Source organism: Prionailurus bengalensis, chromosome C2 (genome assembly GCF_016509475.1).
Source record: "Prionailurus bengalensis isolate Pbe53 chromosome C2, Fcat_Pben_1.1_paternal_pri, whole genome shotgun sequence".
NCBI lineage: Eukaryota > Metazoa > Chordata > Mammalia > Carnivora > Felidae > Prionailurus > Prionailurus bengalensis.
In genome coordinates this window covers 58,991,764-59,015,647 of record NC_057350.1, presented here as the reverse complement: position 1 = coordinate 59,015,647, position 23,884 = coordinate 58,991,764, and the positions used below count along the sequence as shown (strand labels likewise).

General features: G+C 43.3%; 1 protein-coding gene across 2 annotated transcripts; it reads left to right on the top strand.

The window, feature by feature from the left end:
* The first annotated feature begins 7,448 nt into the window (after positions 1-7,448).
* Positions 7,449-23,366, top strand: GCSAM (germinal center associated signaling and motility). 2 transcript variants are annotated; one of them, XM_043594164.1, is made up of 6 exons: positions 7,449-7,604; positions 14,921-14,965; positions 15,963-16,009; positions 18,172-18,200; positions 19,090-19,327; positions 23,020-23,366. In XM_043594164.1, exons 1-6 carry the CDS (start codon positions 7,576-7,578, stop codon positions 23,121-23,123), a joined length of 492 nt encoding a protein of 163 aa, XP_043450099.1. In that variant the 5' UTR covers positions 7,449-7,575; the 3' UTR covers positions 23,124-23,366. The 2 variants fall into 2 exon arrangements, with proteins under 2 accessions (XP_043450099.1, XP_043450100.1); XM_043594165.1 differs by having other exon boundaries at positions 7,450-7,604; positions 19,093-19,327.
* The last annotated feature ends 518 nt before the right edge of the window (positions 23,367-23,884 follow it).

The following is a 23,884-nucleotide window of genomic DNA, read 5'->3' as shown; positions in this document are numbered from 1 at the left end:
AAAGTCCAGGAACTCCCTACTGTCTTAATGTTAGTGCTTTGCTATAAAGAAAAACAACCTTAGCTTGACAATGGCTAGGCCTCCAGTAATCTCTGAGTCTTCTTTAGCATATGGAAATCCCTTTAAGAAATTTCTTCTTGACTTTACCTCCCCAACTCCACTGTATATAACTAGTCACTCTTCACAACCCCAGTACAGCTTTTTCTGCCCACAGGTCCTGTCCCCTTGCTTTTAATAAAATCACCTTTTTGCACCAATGATGTCTTCAAGAATTCTTTCTTGGCCGTTGGCTCCAAACCCCTATCACCCCAGAACTTCATCACCACCACCACTCCAAAAACCCCATTAACTTTCTTCTATGAGCCTGGGTGTTCTCATCTATAAAATAGAGGAAATAGTATTTACTCATAGAATGCTCGCATGAGCAAATGAGAAGTTATATCTAAAAACATTTAAGTTTTATTTATTTATTTTGAGAGAGAGAGAGGAGGAGGAGGAGGGGCAGAGAGAGAGGAATCCTAAACAGGCTCCAACACCGTCAGTGCAGAGCTCCATGTGGAGCTCGATCTCACCAACCACAAGATCATGACCTGAGCCAAAATCAAGAGCCAGGCGTTTAACCAACTGAGCCACCCAGATGCTTCTATATTTAAAAACATATAACACGGTGCATGGATCATAGGAAGCTCTCAACAAATAGCTATTTTTATTATATTAGCCTATGATCTTGAGACACAGCAAAACAGTCTTTGCATGGGTCACCAATTGTCTACAGTAATGCCAAAGGATAGAAGAGTAAATTTGAAGATTTCAACTCAACTTTCCTCTGATTTCACCATCATCTGCTTAACAAGACCCAGGCTTTTATTTCCAACTCAATTCCTGTAGTTCTCATGTAGTAGGCACTGGGGTCAGAACGGAGAAGGATAAAGAGAATGGTCTGATTCTAAGTTTCGTTATTTTGGCTTCTTTTTGTGGGATGTGGGCTGCTCTACTTTCATTTGTGAAGTGGGGGTAGATTATTTAGTCCAGAGTCGTTTTCATTGCAATAAATGTGTGTATTATAAATGTCCCGCTCTTTCCTGCTACCTCACACAACCATAGGAAATTTTTGCGAGCGTGGCTAACACGTTCACTCAGCTCAACTTCTCCATCTAGTGGCCCGAGTAAAAGTGAAACTGAAAAGTTGAGTGATTCCCAGCAATGGCAGATTGATTTCCAGCCCTCATCCCTGTGACGTTGACTGCACTCAAGGAAGCCTTTGTTCTACATTGGAATGAATCTAGCAACCCATGGGGCAATGTCCAGCCTGTTTGCTCAAACCGCTCTATCCCAAATCTGGGATATCTTAATTCATACTGATGAGTCAGTAATAGTCTTACTCACGGGCTAAACGTCCTGGGCCATTTTGTCTTCGTGATGCTGAAAATTTCTGGTTCCCTGCTGCTGACCTCTAGGCAGTGTGAAAGATACAGAAACCATTGAGGAGAGGGACTTTTAGATTGCATTGAATTTTTTTTCATTGTTTCCTGAAGGTAATGGGGAAGAGAAAGGTTAATTCTAAGTTATAACAATGTGTCAAGACTACTTCATATCCTCTCTCTCTCTCTCTCTCTCTCACTCACAAACACCCACCACTTTTTTCATACACGGAATGGCAGACCGTTGGCTGTTATCCCAGATTTCCTATACATAAAAAAGAAGGCTTTAGACAACTTGGAAGATATTTCCTAAAATTTATTGTAGTTTTCCAGCCTGGACAAGGAAGTGGTTTTGACAGAAGAGAATGGGAGAAACAGATTAGTGCAGCTCTAGATTTCTTTGACTTGTATTCAGTGGACACTGCTAATTTTTAATATATGCTTTGTTAAGAATTTTCTTTCTTAGGGGCACCTGGGTGGCTCAGTCTGTTAAGCGCCTGACTCTTGGTTTCCACTCAGGTTATGATCTGGCTGTTCTGTGAGTTTGAACCCCATGTCAGGCTCTGCGTTGGCAGCATGGAGCTTGCTTCAGCTTCTCTCTCTCCCTCTCTCTGTTCCCCACCGCCCCCCCCCCCCCCACATCTGCGCTGTCTTCAACTTAAAAAAAAAGACTTGGGGCGCCTGGGTGGCGCAGTCGGTTAAGCGTCCGACTTCAGCCAGGTCACGATCTCGCGGTCCGGGAGTTCGAGCCCCGCGTCAGGCTCTGGGCTGATGGCTCAGAGCCTGGAGCCTGTTTCCGATTCTGTGTCTCCCTCTCTCTCTGCCCCTCCCCTGTTCATGCTCTGTCTCTCTCTGTCCCAAAAATAAATAAACGTTGAAAAAAATTAAAAAAAAAATAAATGAAAAAAAAAGACTTTTCTTTCTTACTTCATCGTTTCATTTAATTTACTGAGGACAGCATTTCCTGAATTTCAGATATTTCCAAGATAAGAAAATCTGCCACCTAACATCTTTCCTAAAGTTGATTACCTGAAGGTTAATGATAATTTGAATGGAGGTACTGTTAGAGAAATACAGTGAAAAACAAAATCCCCTGCTGCCCCAGAAAATCTTTCTACAAAAGTAGAAGGTTTCATTATTGAATAAGCACTAAACTGGGATGTGAGGCAAACCACAGGTAATTCACTAAGGAGACTGCAAAAACAGAAGAATCTTGCCCTTTTATGGAACCAAGCAGATACAATCCATTGTATACATTTTCTCAAGACTAACAATGACTAGTCCTCAAACAAGAGAATTAACTGTACCACTTGCCACACATAATCCATCCTAAATTACTTTGGTAATGTATTTGCCAAATGTCCTTCAAAGAGAACATTTCCTCTTTTTAACTGGAAGTAGGCTTGCAATTTGGAGCCAGGTGCCCACTTAATTTCTGTGGCTATTCCCCAGGGGGAAACTGGGAGATTGCGTGTATATTCCTTGCTGATTACATTTCAAAGAGATAGCCTGCAGATCCTGATGGAAACATTCCTTAGCTGTTTACTCAGCCTTTCCAGAATTTATGTGCCTTTCAAATACATTAAGAACTTAAAAGTTTTCTAATGTAAAAGCTCTAAAAAGGGGGAGGGGGGGCGGAGAATGTCTGCCCCCTCATTTTTAATGGAGAGAATTAGGCTTTTTTTTTTTTTAAAGCAGGAATGGCCATATCTTTTTTTTCAACATTTATTTATTTTTGGGACAGAGAGAGACAGAGCATGAACGGGGGAGGGGCAGAGAGAGAGGGAGACACAGAATCGGAAACAGGCTCCAGGCTCTGAGCCATCAGCCCAGAGCCCGACGCGGGGCTCGAACCCACGGACCGCGAGATCGTGACCTGGCTGAAGTCGGACGCTTAACCGACTGCGCCACCCAGGCGCCCCTACACCATCTTAATATTAAGCCCTCCAAACCATGAACATGGGATGTCTATTTACTTAGGTCCTTTTTCATTTCTTTCAAGGATGTTTTGTCATTTTTTTTTTAATTTTTTTTCAACGTTTATTTATTTTTGGGGGGACAGAGAGAGACAGAGCATGAACGGGGGAGGGGCAGAGAGAGAGGGAGACACAGAATCAGAAACAGGCTCCAGGCTCTAAGCCATCAGGCCAGAGCCTGACACGGGGCTCGAACTCAACTGACCGTGAGATCGTGACCTGGCTGAAGTCCGACGCTTAACCGACTGCGCCACCCAGGCGCCCCTAGGCTTATTTTTTAATTTGTATTTGCCCGTATAGTACTAAGATGTTGGAAATAATCATGTATTTTGCTTTGTGCATCAAGCCCCCCTAGATTGGCATTGCTCTCCTTTCGCTTACAGACCCTCCTCACTTCAGAATGTTTTCTCCTCCTAGGCAAGGATTATTGTCTTTCTTCCAGTTGATAGTAATGCCATCCTGGAAATGCTCCACGGAGTCCCACTGAAGCCTGGGGAGCAGCTACAAGGGCACGGTGATGTGCGGTGGCTCTGGTGTCACACAACTAGTCCCCTCCTTGTGCTGCTCCTGACTATTGCAAGTGTGACCTCTGCATTACCAAGGATGAGCAATAAAGCATTTTGCTTTATTTCATTTCAAGGAGCTCCACGAGGGCAAGCCTGTATCTGCTTTGCTGGACATTGAACCCGCCTAGCATAGGTGCTTAACACACACTTGTTGAAAAAATGAAGAAACAAATGAGTGCCCAAGCTGGAACCAACCATCAAATATAAGCATAATACCAAATATCCAAGTTCATTTCTCTCTTTTTTTAACCTCTTGATTTTTTCTATTGAGACATAACTTACATACAGTAAAATGCACCCTTTTTGGTATAGAGCTATTTTAATTACGAGAAATGCATGCAGTCTGTTGCCACCACCACAAGACACAGAAGAACAACAGAAAAATTCCCTCCTACCCCTTGAAGGTCAATCCCTCCCCCACCCCTTGCTCCTGGCCACTGCTGAAGTGTTTTCTGTCCCTACCATTTTGCCTTGTGCTGAATGTCATTAAAGGTAGGCTTTAAGTCTGGCTTCTCTCACTTCACATAACACACTCAAGATTCATTCGTGTTGTTGTATAGATTTGTAGGCTATTCCTTTTTATTGCTGGGCAGTATTGGATGGTTGTGACAATGTTTGTCTCGCCATTCACCCCTTGAGGATCATTTGGGTTATTTCCAGGGTTTGAGGGGGCAATTCTGAATAAAGCCGCTATAAACATTTGCAAACACGTTCTTAGAAATCTTATTTTTTATTTCACTTAGGTTACTGCCTATGAGTGGGATTGCTAGGCTGTATAATGCTGCTATGCTTATGTTTATAAGAAAGTACCATGCTGTTTTCCAAAAAAGTTGAATCATTTGGCATTCCCATCAGCAATATGTGAGACCTCTCAAAGCCCTGCATCCCTTGTCAGCACTTGGTATTATCAATTTTTCTGGGTTTTTTTCAAAGGTAGAAATTCTAATAGGTGTTAGCAAGAAAACCACAGACCCAAAATGTCATTACCTGAGTAATTACCAAGTCACCAGAGACTTAATACCTAACTGCAGGTTCAACCTCCTCCAGAAATGTACATCTTAACTGGTAAATCAGGAATTTTCTGATCAACATCAGTGAAGTAATCTCTCACTCGGGCCCTCTTTATCCCCGAAAAAATGAGATAATCTACCTAATGAGACTCCCTGTCTTCCCCCTAAGGGATAGTGATCTTGCCTGAAACACTTCCTTCTTCTCTTTTGCTAATAACGTGCCTGCCCCACCCTCCTTCTATAAAAACCTTCCATTTTGCACAGCTTCTCAGAGCGTCTCTCTACTCTCTGGATGGGATTCTGCCCAATTTATGAATCGCTTATAAAGGCAATTAAATCTTCAGACTCACTTGTTTGAGCCTCTTTTTTTTTTTTTTTAAGTTTATGTATTTTGAGAGAGAGAGAGAGCAGGGGAGGGGCAGAGAGAGGGAGAGGGAGACAAAGAATCCGAAGCAGTGTTAGTGGGGAGCACTGTTAGCACAGAGGCCAACACGGGGCTCAAACTCACAAACCATGAGATCATGACCTGAGCCAAAAATCAAGACTGCTAACCGACTGAGCCTCCCAGGTGCCCCAATTGACTTCCGTTTTTTAACATAAGTGTGCAAAAGTACCGCGTTGTGGTTTGATTTACAGTTCCCTAGTGACTATGGTATTGAGCATTTTTTCATGTATGTATTTGCCATCTGTGTATTTTCTTTGGTGAAATGTCTGTTCAAGTATTTTGGCCATTTCGTTACTGGGTGTTTGTTTTCTTAGTGAATTTTGAGAGTTCTGTGTATGTTCTGGATAAATTCTTTTTATCAGATATATGTTTTGTTAATATTTTCTATTGGTCCATGGGGTGACTTAGTTTGTTTTAAACTTTTCTTGCTTTAAAACAAAGTTCCCTTTGATTTTTTTTCCAAGACTACAAAGTGGTTTAATAAATTTAGGAATCTGAAGTGAAAAATTCCCATGGCCTGACCGTAACTGCAGACAGGGCTTCCACAGAGCTCAGTGCTCTCATTGACCAATGGCTTCTGGTGAAGGCCAGTAGCCCAATTCCTTCAGAAGAATTTATCCTCGATTCTGACTGGCCTAAGAATTAAATTGACATGAGACAAATTAACGGGAGAAAAACAAAATTGAACAACATGTATATCTCCCATATACAAGGGAGAGACCCAGAGAAACTAAGTAACTTCCCCAAATGACTGGAGCCATAACCTTAAATACCATTTTCAGATAAAAACAAAAGAAAATGTTGGGGTAGAGAGTCCAAGCAGGAGGAAAATGCACAGTAAACTAGGGTAATGCTGCTATGCAGATTTAATTGCCTTCTGCCTTAGTAACAGTTTCTGGAGATTTAGCCTCCCCCCCCCCCCCACCTGACACCCTTACACCTGGAGATTTCCCTTGTAAATGTAAATGTCTGTTGCAGTTGGGTAATTTCCACTTGATTTTCAGAGCTTGTTTTATGTCTGAAGTTTCTTTTTAAGTTTATTTATTTGGAGGGGGGGAGCAAGATACAGAGAGAAGAGAGAGAGAGAGAGGGAAACCCAAGCAGACTCCAAGCTGTCAGCACAGAGCCTGATGTAGGACTTGAACTTACAAACTGCAAGACCATGACCTGAGCTGAAATCAAGAGTCAGGTGCTTCACTGACTGAGCCACCCAGGTGTCCCTGTGTCTGAAGCTTCTTAAAAATAACTGATGTGATTTTGGAGTTGCAGGGGGTGTGGGTCCAGAGCCAACAGCCAAGAAAGGATTCCTAAGACGTCTTTGGTGCAAAAAGGTGATTTTGTTAAAATGCGGGGGGAAAGACCCATGGGCAGGAAGATCTGCCCCAGGATTGTGAGGAGGGACTGATTATATACTTTGGAGCTGGGGAAGGTAAAGGCAAGGGGAAGTTTCCAAAGGATTTTCGTATGCTGAAGAAGACTCAAGGGATACTGGAGGCCTCACCTTTGTCAGCCAAGCTAAGGTTGTTTTTCCCTCTAGCAAAACCTTAACATTAAGGCGGTAGGAGTTCCTGGAGAAATATGATCCTCTGCCTGCCTCAAGTGTTTGTCGACGGGCTGCAGGTTCTAAGGAAACTTAAATTTATCTGCATATCCTTTTGCCTTTGTTTCCCATGTCATAACCAGCTTAAAATAGCTAATATGCCAGGGGTGCCTGGGTGGTGTAAGCATCGGACTTGGTTTCCGCTCAGGCCATGATCTCTCGGTTTGTAAGTCCGAGTCCCCCACCATGCTCTGGACCAAGAGCCTCCCTGGGATTCTCTCTCTGCCTCTCCCCTGCTCATGCTCTCTCCCATTCTCTCACAATGAATAAATAAACTTTGGGGGGAAAAATAATCAACACACCGAAGAGGCGTACCTTAGGGTGGCATAATTTGCTCACCTTTGCCATCTCTGACATTTTAGGAAGTTGTTCATGTGTGCGCCTCAGACTCTCCTCCTCCTGGGGTCCTCCTCCCTGCTGCAGGGAGGAACACTTCTCATTTCAGCTCTCAGCTCTCTGCACTGGTGGCCGAGCTCCACAGCAGCCTGTAAGTCAGGGAGCTGCCCTCGCTAGAGCTGCAGGTTGGCTGAGGGGAAGTCACCAGGAGACCTGAGAAAATGGGGAACTCTATGCTGAGGAAAAACAGGTGAGTCCAGACTCCCCAAGGGAAAGCAGGAGAGATGGGGCAGAGGAACGCAGCCAGAAAGAGAAAAAGAGGTTTTTGGGTGAGGGGAGGGAACTGGGTAAAGAACTGAGAAACATGAAGCGCCTCTAGGTGTCAGACACTAAGTTCAATTCCTTATGGGTTTGGCCTTCTCCCCAGAATCAGTGCGAGCAGCTGGTGGAGAACAGCTGAAAGGCAGAAGGACTTTATCAAGGGAAGTCAGGGCAGTCAACCATGACTTCAGAAATGGAACAACTTTCTGAGGGCTGGGAGGGGATGTTCTCCTGAGCTCTCAACACCTGCAGGGAGCTCAAAGACACCACTATTTTTTTTTTTTAATTTACATCCAAGATAGTTAGCATATAGTGCAACAATGATTTCAGGAGTAGATTCCTTAATGCCCTTTACCCATTTAGCCCATCCCCCCTCCCACAGCCCCTCCAGTAACCCTCAGTTTGTTCTCCATATTTATGAGTCTCTTCTGTTTTGTCCCCCTCCCTGTTTTTATATTATTTTTCTTTCCCTTCCCTTATGTTCATCTGTTTTGTCTCTTAAATTCCTCATACGAGTGAAGTCATACGATTTATGTCTTTCTCTGACTGACTAATTTCGCTTAGCATAATACCCTCCAGTTCCATCCACATAGTTGCAAATGGCAAGATTTCATTCTTTTTGATTGCCGATTAATACTCCATTGTATATATCTACCACATCTTCTTCATCTATTCATCCATCGATGGACATTTGGGCTCTTTCCACACTTTGGCTATTGTTGATAGTGCTGCTATAATATGGGGATGCATGTGTCCCTTTGAAACAGCACACCTGTATCCCTTGGATAAATGCCTAGTAGTGCAATTGCTGGGTTGTAGGGTAGTTCTATTTTTAGGTTTTTGAGGAACCTCCATACTTTTTTCCAGAGTGGCAGCACCAATTTGCATTCCCACCAGCAGTGCAAAAGTGTTCCTCTTTCTCTGCATCCTGGCCAACATCTGTCATTGCCTGAGTTGTTAATGTTAGCCATTCTGACAGGTGTGAGGTGGTATCTCATTGTGTTTTTAATTTGTTTTCCCTGATGATGAGTGATGTTGAGCATTTTTTTCATGTGTCGGTTGGCCATTTGGATCTCTTCTTTGGAGAAATGTCTATTTATGTCTTTTGCCCATTTCTTCACTGGATTCTTTGTTTTTTTGATTGTTGAGTTTGAGAAGTTCTTTATAGATTTTGGATACTAACCCTTTATCTGATATGTCATTTGCAAATATCTTCTCCCATTCCATTGGCTGCCTTTTAGTTTTGCTGATTGTTTCCTTCTCTGTGCAGAAGTTTTTTATTTTGATGAGATCCCAGTAGTTCATTTTTGCTTTTGTTTCCCTTGCCTCTGGAGATGTGTTGAATAAGAAGTTGCTGCAGCCAAGATCAAAGAGATTTTTGCCTGCTTTCTCCTCGAGGATTTTGATGGCTTCCTGTCCTACATTTAGGTCTTTCATCCATTTTGAGTTTATTTTTGTGTCTGGTGTAAGAAAATGGCCCGGGTTCATTTATCTACATGTCACTGTCCAGTTTTCCCAACACCACTTGCTGAAGAGACTGTCTTTATTCCATTGGATATTCTTTCCTGCTTTGTCAAAGATTAGTTGGCCATACGTTTATGGGTCCATTTCTGGATTCTTTATTCTGTTCTATTGATCTGAGCATCTATTTTTGTGCCAGGACCATACTGTCTTGATGATTACAGCTTTGTAATAGAGCTTGAAGTCTGGGATTATGATGCCTCCCTCTTTGGTTTTCTTTTTCAATATTGCTTTGGCTATTCGGGGTCTTTTCTGGTTCCATACACATTTTAGGATTATTTATTCTAGTTCTGTGAAGAATGCTGGTGTTATTTTGATAGGTATGGTCTGCTTTGTTTTATTGCTAATACAAGCTATTTGTACTTTGAAGAAATTAGCCCTTTTCTCTTATTACAAAATATATTTTTTCTGTATATTTCATGCCATGCAGATATTTTATGTTTGCTTACTATTTTTTTAAATGTTTATTTATTTTGAGAGAGAAAGCATAGGGGGGAGGGGCAAAGAGAGAGGGAGACAGAGGATCTGAAGCAGGCTCTGTGCTGACATCACAGAGCCCAATGTGGGGCTCAAACTCACCAACCATGAGATCAGGACCTTAGGCAAAGTCAGATGTTTAACTGACTGAGCCACCAGGCACACCTGTTTGCTTACTATTTCTTAAACATAACTGAATTAAATCTAAAAATCTCCTTCTTTTCTACCAATTTATGCTTAAAATTCTTTCCCCTTCTTAAGACAAATCCACAGTATAATTTTTTGTTTGTTTTATTGCTTTACATGCAGCCCCATACATTCACTATATGGTGTCAAATACACACACACACACACACACACACACACACACACACATTTTTTTCCCAAGTAGTTAATCAGTTGCCTCAGCATCTTCATTTCCATGCTAATTTAAAATATCTCCCTTAGAGGTGTCCGGGTGGCTCAGTCAGTTACGAATCCAGGAGTCTTGATTTAGGCTCAGGTCATGATCTCATGGTTCACAGGGTAGAGCCCTATGTCGGGATTTTGTCTCTCATTTTCTGCGCATCCACTCACCCCGTCTTAAAATCAAAAATCTTAAAAAAATAAAAATAAATAAAATGTCTCCCTTAATATAATTTTTTAAAGTCTTATATTTATATTTACTGGGATGTGATTTTCAACTTCACCATCCAATCAGCACACCCTCATCATGGTTTTCCAGACCAGATTTGTTACAAAAGCCATGGAAATCCCACCCCCACCCTCACTGAGCAGAGTGAGAGAACCTAGTTCTCTATGAGAGGAACTCAGAGTCTTACTGACTGGTGGTCCTCAGACAAGTTGCTTAACATTTTCAACCTTAGTTTTCTCATTGGTTAAAAAAAAATAGAATCATTATATCTACCTCACGGATTTAGTCTGAGATTAAATGAAATATATACAATGCATGTGTTACATACATGTAGTAAGTGTGTGTGTGTGTGTGTGTGTGTGTGTAGAGAGAGAGAGAGAGAGGTTGAGAGAAAGTAATAAACAAACATAAGTAGTATTTTTTAGTTTCTTTTTCTCTATACCCTCAATTCTCCACAAATGGAAAAAAATGGTTATACAGAAGAAACCTAACCCAAACAATGAATAGATTTTTCTTTATTTAATCCTTTTTTCTCCTCTTGTCCCCTGTTCTCTGCTTTGGTGCTGTAAAAGATGATTTACATGAGACAAAGCCAGTACCCTTCCCCATCCCTGTATACAGTCCTGAATGTTGTGCCCAGCAGATAGACTTCTCTATATACTGATACTCTCATGGTCACCATAAGGAATCCTGGCCATGTGGGAACAAATGATTTAGGACTGGTTGTGTATGGAGGTTGTTGGAGAATGTTGGTGGGCTGTTGCCATGGCAATGGAGAAAACATCAAATAAAAGGCTGCCATGTACATTGAGGAGGGGCTGTGAACAGATCTGAGGGCAACAAGCAGCAGCTGAGGCGATTCTGGGGCTACACACAAATGGCGGTTGGAAAACTTGTGAATTGAAGTGGGAAGCCTGGAAAGGAAGTACTTAGCTCATTCCTGATAGATTGGGTTTTAGGGGGCAACAGAATACTCATAAGATACCCTGGTCTGGAAAATCATACCTTCAAACAGAGAACATCCAGGTGAGAACAAATCCAAGAAACCTCCCGGCCTTTGCCCATGAAGAGTGAAGTCTGCCAGGTCCTGAACTTCACATACTCCACACGGAGCACCTTACTTAGACCCAGCATCAGTCGTAATAACAGTAAATGTGAAGACAAGACAAAAACACTTTGAATCTTTGGAGAGGAGATGTACTAGGAACCTAGTGTGATCCCCAGCAACTAGAAATAAGATCGCTATTTCCTGCTGTCTCTGTTCGTTTAACTCAAGTCCCTTTGTGCTCAAGCTCCATCCTGGCCATTCCATTTGAAGCTCAAAGTTTCTATTTCTGAGGTGACCACATCTCCCACATCATCACCATTGTTGAAAGGTTAGTGGAGAGAGACACTTGCAATTATCCTGATGCTGTTAAACCAAGACTCTTCTGACTACTCCCTTTGAGTGTCAGGCAATCACTCAAATATGAAACTAGTGTCTCGGGGTCCAAGAATCCCAAAGGGTGGCAAAACCAGTTGTTTTGTGGCCTATAGAGTTATCTGCACTTTTCCTATGGTTTCAGGAGAAGCTTTTGAAAGAATATCAGTTAAAAAGCTACCACTGAGCCAAAGCTTCTGTTAGAAGTTAGACGCCCAAAGATTCCCCCCGCCCCCAGCAGCATACATTTCTTCAGTGCAAGCTCAAGGTCACATATTTGGGGGATATCATTGGACATATGTTAAAGCACACAGTCCAAAGAATGAAACAGACCAGAAGGGCCATGGCCATTATAACAAGGGAGAGACTGGGTGGACCAGGGGGCCAGAAAAGTTTTGTGTAAGAGACAGGAGCCTGGAATTGCTGGCACATAGCCTGGTGTCATAGAGACCCATCTGGCCTCCCTCAGGGAGGTTCTCTGAACCCATCCCAGACCAAAGCATCCAAGCCGAAGGGCAAGAATATGTTACAGAAAAGTTGAGTGGGGGAAATAACCAGTTTAAAAATAACTTTTGCCCGCATTTAACTTTATTTAACCCTTACAATTCCATGAGGTAAGCAGGGGAAGTATCTTCATTTTACCGACGAAGAAACTGGCTCAAGGTTTCCAGAGACACTGACTGAGTAACTCAAACTTGAGTGTCTTTTCTCATCTTCCAAATCTGCTCCGTGAACCAGATTTCTTAGCAATTGGTGAGATTCCTTGGTTTCCTTCTAGCGTTTCTTTAGCCACAGAAACAGGAGATATAAACAAATGGCCGAAAGTAGCCCAAAGGGGAGGAATCACTACAGCCAACGCCTTTCAGCCCCCAAATTCTGATGGTACATAGACCCGAGGGGTTGTCAGAACACTCAGCCGTGGTGACGCCCACAGCTTCTCCTCTCCTGCCCTTTCCAAGGGAACTCCTTGGGAAGATCACTAGGGATGATATCTCTGAGTGACATTTTACACTTTACACAGTGTTACTGGTACATGCAGTACTTTATAAAGGACCCTCACATTTAACTATGTAGGTAGCTGACTATGACTCAAATTCAGAAAGATGCCCAGAATGATACTTAGACTTCAGGGTGGGTATCTGACCACCAAAAGATCCTGGGCCTTTCTGCCATAAAATAGATCACAAGTCCTGTTGATTTACCTATGCCTTGAATCAAGGAGGTAGATTTGAGGATCTGAGCCAGTTAGAGATGCTCTGTTCTTGGCTACTCATTCCTTTATGAAATACTTATGGAAAATAGATTTACTGTGTGCTCCATACTGTGGCATGTGCTGGCAAATAAATATGGTCCCCAGCTCTATGACACTAATGTTCTAGTGTAGGATGTCAACAAATGAACTGTTAAATAACAAAATTTAACCAAGTAAATTTGAAAACCTAGTCGTCTTTATTAAACAATTCATTAGTCAGGCAACACTTCATCTAGCAAGTTGAGAGGCTCTCCAAGGAATTACACAAAATGGAAGGTTTTTATAGAAGAAGGATGGGAATTAGGACCACCTGGGTGGCTCAGTCAGTTAAGTGACTGACTCTTGATTTCGACTCGGGTCATGATCTCACGGTTTGTGGGATCGAGCCCTGAGTCAGGCTCTGTGCTGACCGCGTGGAGCCGGCTTAGGATTTTCTCTTTCCCTCTCTCTTTCTCTCAAATAAATTAGTAGTAAATATTTAAAAAGAATAATAAAGTGAAGAAAACTAAATTTTTAAAAAGTTATTAGCGGGGTACCTCGGTGGCTCAGTTGGTTAAGCTTTTGACTTCATCTCAGGTCATGATCTCCTGGTTTGCAAGTTTAAGCCCCGAGTCAGGCTCTCTGCTGTCATCATGGAACCTGCTTCAGATCCTCTTCCCCCCTCTCTCTACCCCTTCCCCTCTCACGCTCTATCTCTCTCAAAATAAATATAATAATAAAACATTTTTAAAAAGTTATTAGCAAAAGAAAAGAACTATTTCTCGGGGTGCCTGAGTGGCTCAGCTGGTTAAGCATCCAACTTTTGATTTTGGATCAGCTCATGATGGAGCCTCATGTGGGCCTCTGCCCTGGGCATTGAGTCTGCCTAAGATTCTCTCTCCCTCTCCCTTCATCCCTCCCTCTCCCCTGCCTTAAGCATGTTCTTTCTCTCTACCTCTAAAAAAAAAAAAAAAAAAAAGAATTATTCCAGACGAGGCCACTTTCTAAGGGGAAAAACAACGTGTCTTTATCGGGCAGATTATCTCACTTTTTTGGGGGGATGGAGAGGGCCCAAGTGACAGGCTCATTGGCATAGATTAAAGAACTCCTGGCTGACGGGTTAAGACTACATTTCTGGAGGAGGTTGAAACTGCAATTAAATTATTTATTAAAGGGCACCTGTGTGGCTCAGTCATTAAGCATCTGACTTTGGCTCAGGTCATGATCTCACAGTCTGTGAGTTCAAGTCCCACATCCGGTGAGCCCAAGACCCACTTTGAGTAAAACACGATCTCCACTTCGAGTGAGCCCAATTTCTCTCCCTCTCTCTCTCCCCACTCTCCTCTCTCTCTCTCCTTCTTCCCCTCCTGGGATTCTTTCTCTCTCTGCCCCTCAATCAATTGTGCCCCCCCCCCAAGAAAAATTATGTAGTAAGCACCAGTTTGAGAACTCAGTCTAAGTGACACATTTTGGGCCTGTGTTGTTTTGAGGTTTTTTTTTTTTTTCAAAAGAACAATTATAATATGTTATAAATCGGAGAAATTCAGAGTGCTGTAGAACTCTATATAAATATTACATAACCTATACCTGAAAGAAATCTCTAAAATGTCCATGTACTTATACCTTGATTTCCTAGAGATAACTCACGTGTCCTTCATCACAAGAGTCCAAGCAAATCATTAAAATCAGTCATGAGCAAGCCCTTTCCCTTTGCTGGGAATACAGCCGAAAGTCCCTTCCCTGATTAGGAGTTGATAAACATCATCTTCATATTTCAAAAGGTCAGTTAATGTCCTGGAAGGAAGGAGTCATTCTAGCATGCTAAATGTGTCCAAGTCATCTACAATAAATACTGTCTTGGGGTAAGAAAAAAAGGTTTTTCACAGAAATGGCAAAGGGAAGAGAGTCACCTAACAAAGCTGCAGAAACCAACATTGTGATTTGTGTCATCTGTTATTTTAGATGCTGGGACTGCTACATTGCTGAAGGTTGTCTCTGCCTTCCGTGGTGAGTGGAGAATTATTTCATGAGTTATTTCCCTAAGTGTGGTTTCAGTGTGGTATTTGCTTTAAATCACCTGTAACTGCCCACTGTCTGTGGCCACAGTGGAAGCCTGTCACTACCCGGACACAGTCATCTGAGAGTCAGTCAGGGAAGTGACAATTTGAGTTTGGTGAGAAACAGGAACAATAGTCTTGATAAGCGCTCCTCAAACAGGAAAGCCTCAGAAGCAAAAATTAAACTGGCTACAATGCAGAGAAAGACCCTTGAATCCCACTGCTAGCCCCAGAATCCCCATGTACAGAAGCATACATTTCTGTCCCTTACAGCCAGGGTGGTCATATAATTCATCCCCTGCACTGAGAAAGCTTTGAGAGTGAAAGAGACCCTAAAAATAGTTTAGGGTCCCTAAATGACTGATAAGGACGTTAACTAGGCCATCTAAGCAAAGCAGAACACAGTCATGCTCCTTGGAGTATATGTCATCATCTCTGGAGATGATAAGGAGCATCCATTACATTTATACTGTGTTTTTCTGGGGTGGGGGCGTCATCTCTACAGAGCAGTTACCTCTGTGTTCATATGGGAGCTGTTTGTTTGCTTGTTTGCTTGGAGATCACAGACTGAGCTTGGGGTTGGGACTGGAAATAACCTTGGCTCCTTATCTCACATGATATAAAAGAAATTGAGATTTTGTTAGAAGAAAACATCCTCCAAATAGTTACGTATAACATCATCATGGTTCTCCATTTATAAACCAATTCCACCTCAGCCTTAGAAAAAGGAGAAGGGAGGAGAAAGACACACACACACACAAAGGTGTAGATTTCTCCTTGATCTTATCCTTCCTTTTTCTTTTTTATCTATCTTCGTTTGCCTCTATGCTGAAGGGGGTATACCTTTAACAAATGAAAGACTCAAAGATAAGGTTTTAGAGTTGAGTGTAATTTCCTTGGAGAGTTGCTGAACACTGAACCAATTTTCTTTCCTTTTCTTTTTTCAGGAAAAAAACACACGGTTTTGAAGCAAAGCCGGATTCCGATAAGGAGAGTAAGTCATTGCTTTCTCTTTCCTACTTTTGATAGACTTACATTTCCAACTGCCCTTTGTCCATGCTTCCAAAGCTCCCTGGGCATTATTTCCAGTGTAATACCTTCCACATGGGTCTGAGTCATTTGTCCAGTTGCTGGTCTCTGTCTCCACTAGACTATGAGCTCATTGAATCAGGAGCTGGTGACTCCATATCTCCCTGAGGTCTGGAAGCTGAAGGGGTTAACTGGGAACAATAACTGGAGAGCTAGAGGTGCCAGATGCTTCCAAGAGACTGCAAGGAGGCCAGTGCGGGCACAGAGAGCACTCAGGAGGGGCACAGCCTTGTGGTTAAGCTTAGGACTGGGGCTTTTGTCTTGAGAACCTCAGGACTATTTTAAAGAAGGGTGGGTGTGATAGTGTTAGCCTTAAAAGACATCGCCTGGGTGGCTGTGCAGAGAACTAATTATGTTAGGGAGTGGCAAGAACAGATGCTGGAAGATCACTTAGGAGGTGAGGCAACGGTCTCTGGAGACAGAACAGGACTGAAGCCAAGAAGAAGGAATTCGAGAAGGAGAGGGTAGCGATTAGCATCACATGTGAGAAAGAGAGAAAGCGTAGGCATGAGGACAGGCCACTGGATTTCTAAAAAAGAAAACTGAAGGAGTTTTGACTTTGCCTTCCTGGGTTGAAAGAGCGGAGCCTAATTCATTCACTCTGAGTCTTATCAACTAGTTTTGTAAAGTATGAAAAAGGAATAATATGGCCCTCCCATCCCTAGCGTCACCAGGGGAATCATGGGTTCCTGGAAACCCCAATCTCCATCAGAGCCAAACCCGGTAGAAATAAGACCTCTAATGCCAAAACTTGCAGGCTTTTCTTTCTTTTTTTTTAAAATTTTTTTTATGTTTACTTTTTTATTTTTGAGAGAGAGAGAGAGAGAGAGAGAGAATCCGAAGCAGGCTCCAGGCTCTGAGTTGTTAGCACAGAGCCTGACGCGGGGCTCGAACCCATGAACCCTGAGGTCATGACCTGAGCTGAAGTCGGGCGCTCAACTGACTGAACCACACAGGCGCCCCTCGGAGACTTTTTTTGTAGTGATAATCAGGGACGTCCTAGATGGCCATGGGAATTTATGGAGATAGGAGCATCCGGGATATCAGTCCTGAGGAAATGCAAATCCATAATAATAAATCAAGTGGCCTGCAAGGGCTTACCCACCTTCTGTGTAGGATGGCACCATGCAGCTTCCGTGGGAAAGCTCACGTTTGCTGATCGAGCTGATGTGTTTGTGAAGCGGGGAGCAAGTCCATTTGCCTCTTTACTGAGGGGCCAGAGCCAGTTGGTTTTAAATAAACTGGTTTTTGATAAACTGGCCTGCTTTTGTTTGTATCTGCTAGCAAATTCAGGAATGGGAAGGTTCAATTTAAGAGTTTGCTTCTGAAGGGGCACCTGGGTGGCTCTCTTCGTTGAGCATCCAACTCTTGATTTCAGCTCAGGTCATGATGCCTCGGTCGTGGGATCAAGCCCAAGTCAAGCCCCAAGTCAAGCCTTGAGTAGGGTCCCTATGTAGGCATAGAACCTGCTTAAGATTCTCTGTCTCCCTCTGCCCTCTCCCCCACTCATGCTCTTTCTCTGCCTCTTCAAATAAAAAAAAGAAAGAAAGAAAGAAAAAAGAAAGAAAGAGAGAGAGAGTTTCCTTCTGTCAAGCTTTTCTTGAGCACGAGCCCCCGCATGATGGCCATCCCCTCACCTGCGTAGACACCACAGCCCTCCTTTGCATTGTGGATCCTCTGAGGCCCTGGTCTGTCCCCTACGCTAGCCTGTGAGCCCCTTGAGGACAGGAAATGTTTCTGATTTTTCTTTGTCTCCACAGTACCTGGTACAGGGCGGGTCTGCGATGAATTTTGTATGAGGGATGGAGGGAATTGTGATTTCCTTTCCAATTCCCCACCGAATGTGTTTCCCTCCATGCAGCTTCTCAGCCCCAGCACGGCTCTGCTGTATCTTGTTTAGATAGTGCCGTCACTCCCCAGGGGTGTGCTGCAGATCAGGATAGCCTGATGGGCTATCATGTGGCTCTCTGGCTGCTTATATCCGAGTGTTTGCCCCACCACTCCCCATCCTCTGTCCTCAAATCTCCCCATGACCTGAAATTCATTGAGTGTATTTTCTTTCTCCAGATACAGAAATGTCATCTGCTCCCATCCAGGTAATGCAAACATCTCTGAACCTTTTTCTGAGATGATGACGGAAATGCGGACACCCCGGATGGCAGAAGTTGGCCTCCAAGACCCCTTCAAAGCTCAATATGAAAGAAAAACTTTAGGTGCCAATGCTTGCTAGCCCAGGACCCTGTACGGGGCCCGAGGGCAGCAGCAGCCGCCACCACTGTTGTTATACGTCTTATTGAAAGGAACTAATATATACGGAGTCCTTTGTTGGCACCAGTGTGCTGAGGGCTTTGCCTGTAGTGTCCACATAACTGTTACAGCAACCCTCTAAGATTGACACTATGATTTCCTCTGTTTTACAAATGAGAAAACTGAGAGTTTGAGTGATATTCTCCCAAAGCCAGACAACTGACAAGAGGGGCAAAGACATGATTCAAAACCAAGCCTCCGTCCCAGATCCAGGCTCTCCCTCTTAGATTTGCTGCTTTGCTTTTTATCTTCTGAGATGCCGCTGACTAGGAACCTCTCTTGAGTTGTTTCCCTTTTTAATAATGCCAAAGTCTCTAGAATGAGTGGTTAAATATCATAACCCAGCCAAGTGAAGGTATCCTCAGATTGTTCTGTTATGTATGAATAGGCTGCCTTCAGGGCCTGAGATTTGGGAATTACACGGAGTGGTCAGGGGTCACTCTGGAACATGGAGCAGAGAAGACATGCCTGGGTAGGCCGAATACTCCAGAAAGCATGAGCTCTCTGGTGGCCTGGGCTAGGGGTTGGAGTGGGGACAGCCATTTAGGAAAAACATCTAAGAGGTGGAGGGAGATGGTCATGGAAGACAGACTTTGCCCAAGGTCAGGTCTGGGTTGAGCCTAGAGTATAAAGGGAATGGCAAGAAACCCACTGTTGATGAGGCTCTTCTTTCACCAGCAGGATAATGCTGACCAGAGCTCCTTAGAAGATCTCTCCTACACCCTCATCAATCACAGCGTCCTCGGAAGAAGGTCATCAGGGATCTCTGGGGCATACTATGAGAACATTTCCCCCAACACCAAGAGACCCAGGGAGTTCTTGAGAAGAACCGAGACGTCGTATGCACTTCTCCATGTGCCTTCCTCCCCAAGGCATTTGCCCTCCCCAGAAGATGAATATGAACTTCTCACTCCTGGTAAAATCTCCTTCCACTCCCTGCGTCAGCCACATCCACCTATGTTACCTTCTGAGATTCGGGTTTCTTGTTTAAAATGAAATAGACCAGAACTTGTCTAATTACCAGTAAATAAAAGCTGGGGGTACAGAGATCTGGTTGAAGCAGGCATGGGGCACAGAGCCCTTAAGGGGCACACGCACGGGCACACACACACACACACACACACGCCACCCCTTTCTACAGGGATCTCTGCAGAATGTGGTTTACAAACCACAGGGATCCTTAGATCCTACTCAATATTCATCCTACAAAGACCAACCACTTATCCTAAACACCACTCTTTGAGAAGGGAGTGGCCATCTTTGATTCCAAATGGCTTTGGGAATTGGCTGCTTTGCTCAGTGGTGGGAGGGGCTTCTTGGTCTTCTACAGCTGGGAGCATCACAAAGAGTCTGCTCCTGTGTCCAGGTTCTTCTCATAAAATGTCTACATAATTACCTCCTGAAGTCACAAGGAAGCATTACCCATCATACTAAGCATGCCAGGGGGGTCTACTCATTCCACACGTGGGCCCAACTCTTCACCTGGAGCCTTCAGGGGGCAGGGGGAGCAGGGGGAGGCTGGGTGCGTTCCTCTCACTCCATACCACTCAGCGATGGTCTTTGCATAGTGTCCTTTGACTTGTTGGCCCTCATGGCTTTGTCGGTTACATGGGTTGAATCAGTAAGTTCTAGGCCAGGTTTTTATATAATTTTTAGTATAATTTTAATCCATATTTTAAACCTTGTATTTCTCCCTAGAAATATCTTAATAAGAAAATCATAGCATTAGAGCATGGTAGAGTAGAAAGACCTATGGAGACACTCTAATGCCACCATCCCTTTTTTGCTCAGAGAGGATAAGTAGGCCAATGCAACTTTGCAAGTTACTGACAGAACTTTATCCAGAGCCTGATTTCCTGGCTCCCGATTCCACACTCTTCCAACATACTACATAGAAGAGCCTCTATTTAACTGTATGGTGTATATGTGGATTAATTCATATGTCATGTATAAAATAATAATAAAATGTCTACATGGGAAAAATAACACCCCCCCCACACACACATACCCCTTCTCCAATGAGCCTTTCTCTGTATGTTCTGATTATTTTTCCTAATTTTTTTCTCAGTGTTCCTAGAATTCTGTCTACTCCCTAAAACAGGGGTCAGTACACTGTGGTCCACAGGCCAAACCTGACCTAGTGCCTTTTTTTTTTAAATAAGTAAATTGTTATTGGAACACGGCCATGCTTATACATGTTCATACTGTCTATGGCTGCTCAAACACAGAAGACTTGAGTCGTTGTTGACACACACTGAGGTCCTGCAAAGCCAAAAATATTTATTTTTTTGCCCTGCTCAGGAAAAAAAAAAAAAAGTTTGCAGACCCCAGGTCTAAATGATCATATTTGGAGAGAAACTCAACACAAATGTGTTTGGGTTTTGTAACTCATAAGAGCTGATACCAGTAAACTGGCATGAAAATATTAAACCACAATTTATATGAGACCAAGAATAATTAGCAAATTAGCCTATTTCTATATTCACACCTGTGTTCTCAACTTCCTGTTTTAAGCCACGGCCATTGTCCTAATTTTAGGGATGTTAAAACAGCAAGAAGTTTGTTGACAAGGTAGTGGATACGTTATGTGTTTAATCACTGTTTTGACCCCAAAACTAACCAAGGTTAAATAACTGCTATTTAAAATGTGCTAAATGCCAATGAGGATAATAAATCTGGTCCCATGAGGCTGGATGTGCCAACACAGGTTTGCTGAGACTTCAGCCAGTTGGTGGGCTTCAGCTAAGAGCCAATCACATCTGGGCATCTTGTCCTCTGCTAACTTCCTGTTTTCAACAAAGTTCTCTCACATGGAACTCTAACTTTGACCCTTGGCCAGGGTTCACTTAGGGGAAAGAGTGTGGACATTAGAGTCAGATAATCAATGATTCAAATCCTGGTTCTACCTCCTTCTCCCTCTATGACCTTGAGCATGTAACTTGAAGGCTCAGCTTTAACACCCATCAACGGGAGGGCTGCATCTAATGTATGTAGTTGATTTACCACAGACCCTGAATAAATTATCTCAAAGAGCAAAGAGAAACAAAAAAACTTCACGATGTCTGAGGAAAATCACGTGTTGATGTGCTTGATGATCAGGGTCACCCAGCTCTCCTCCAGGGAGAGAGAAACACAATCGCTGGGTTTTATACTGGATTTTTTCATTTGGACTTTGGACCTTTACTGAAGCTGACCGGTTTATAACTTTTTAGTACAATGGAAGTTATACAAATTTGAGTCTTATCCGTGAAAGTATTATTTGTCCCAAATAGTATACACCTTTTATCAGCAATACATTAAGCATAAATGCTTAACCAAAGAAATTTGTTCTTATGGTGACATTTAGAGGGATTACAAAAGGGAATTATTTTTGAGCAGGAGAGCCCTTTGGGAGGGCTTTGGAATCCCTACTATGTCTGTATATAATGCTGATCCTGTTTTCCATGGATTTCAGGATTTCTGATGAAAGCTGTGAAGCCCTTTTTCCTGAAAATGCACACACACACACACACACACACACAATATGTTACACAATTTAGGTTGTAGAGGTCATCCATCAGGGAAAGAATTCCTGTGTTCTGGATAAGATACTGAGGTTGAGGATCTAAACTGCTCCTTGAGGGAGCACAGATATAATCAGAAAACTCCCTTCCCCCTCGCCGGTCTCACACCTGTACATGGCCAGTCCACAGAGGCACATTTTATACAGCCACTGCAGGTTTGGTGGTTTCCGTTGTATGTTCAGAGTAGCATCTATAAATAATCCCTTAACCCGTGAGTAAATTCTTATTCAGAACAGAAGAGAGGTACAAGAAAAGGGCAGGGTCAGGAAAATCTACCGTTGACAATAAATGCAAACGCTGACATTTTTAGGACAACCGCAGGTGACGGGTGCTTCGAATACTCGCAGGAATGGAAGGGCATAGGTAGAACAGGACAGATGAGTCCCCAGGTTACCGCAGGAGCCTTCAGAGAGGAGATTCTGCTCACATTTCTCTGACTCTGTTCTTTTTCAAGCCAGCCTCTTGTGTTCAGAAAGCAACTTGAAAGTCATTTGATCTGAGCATACCTCAGTTCTGCCATCTGTTAAATGGATCAGTATAAGTTCTTCCCCCTTTTAGACAGAGGGTGCTTTTTGCAAGGCACTTGGGGAAGCACTGAGTGGTCTTTACCATCCCAGAGAGTCTTCTACAGTCTGATGGTGACACCTGTCAACCCATCCCTTCCCCCCTCACTGCCTGTGCTCTTTGTGGCTTCCCAGACATCAGCCAAGCCTGAACTGAGCAGGACCTTGGGGTGCCTGCCAAAGTCGGAGGCCACTGATGGTGTGCAGTTGCCCCATGGGCTGGACTTTGCCCCCCAAAATGGTGGAACTCTAAGCTCACTCTTCGCTCTCTCCAGACCTCGGTTTCCTAAATAGAGGATGAGGGGACTACCTTCTGAGGCTAAGAATACATGGTCTCTAACGATAACCGAAAGGTGAAAGGATGTCTGAGGACACCACTGCCATCAGCGCGGTGACAGCATGAATTAGTTATTTTAAAGCAATGAAACAGTAACGGGAGCAGAGAAGGGAAGGCTCAGAGAGACTTCTCTCGTTTTTCTCAGCACTGACCAGACTCTGGATGGAGCAAGAGTCCACGCAGAGCCCACATCTAAAAGAGAAAAGACAAAACGTGAACCTCATCCTCAGAAGACACAAACACGTGTAAAGGAAAGCAAATCTATTTATTCAAACCCCACTGGTGTATGCTGACCACTCGTTTCTCTGACTGCCCACAACCCTGCCGTTTGTCTTTATTTTTCACACCGGGCTGTTTTTTTTCCTGCTGTTTCCCCCTTGGTCTGTGCAGAGTCTCAATGCCTAACAAGACCAGCAGCTTTTCTTGTAATCGGTCTCTCTTGTAATTGTTTGCAAAGTACATTAAAAAAAAAATCTACAGAACTAAGTTAAATTGAGAGGCAAAAAAGAATTGGACACATGGGTAGAATTTTTCTTGGGAATAGGAGAAGGGGCACATCCCACTGATCTGGCTGTCTCTTTCCTGTCCCTAAGTGACTTCCAGAAAAGATCGGTTTCTCTTTTTTTTTTTAATTTTTTTTAACGTTTATTTATTTTGAGACAGAGAGAGACAGAGCATGAACGGGGGAGGGTCAGAGAAAGGGAGACACGGAATCTGAAAGAGGCTCCAGGCTCCGAGCTGTCAGCACAGAGCCCGACACGGGGCTCGAACTCACGGACCGAGAGATCATGACCTGAGCCCAAGTCGGCCCCTTAACCGACTGAGCCACCCAGGCGCCCCGGTTTCTCTTCTTAAATCTTTCAATTGCTTCACAGATAGTTGTTGAAACCTTATCATGCACCAGGCATTGTGCTCACCGTTAAGATGTGTGGCGACCCATAAACTCATCTCCAATTGCAGAATAGTGTATACGTGAGTGCCATTTTTTTTTCCAGACACTTCAACATGCT

Coding starts and splice junctions, on each gene's coding strand:
- GCSAM (XM_043594164.1), top strand. CDS start 7,576: ATGGGGAACTCTATGCTGAGGAAAAACAG. Junction 14,966..15,962: donor GGTTGTCTCTGCCTTCCGTG/GTGAGTGGAGAA, acceptor TTCTTTTTTCAG/GAAAAAAACACACGGTTTTG. Junction 19,328..23,019: donor ATATGAACTTCTCACTCCTG/GTAAAATCTCCT, acceptor CGTTTTTCTCAG/CACTGACCAGACTCTGGATG.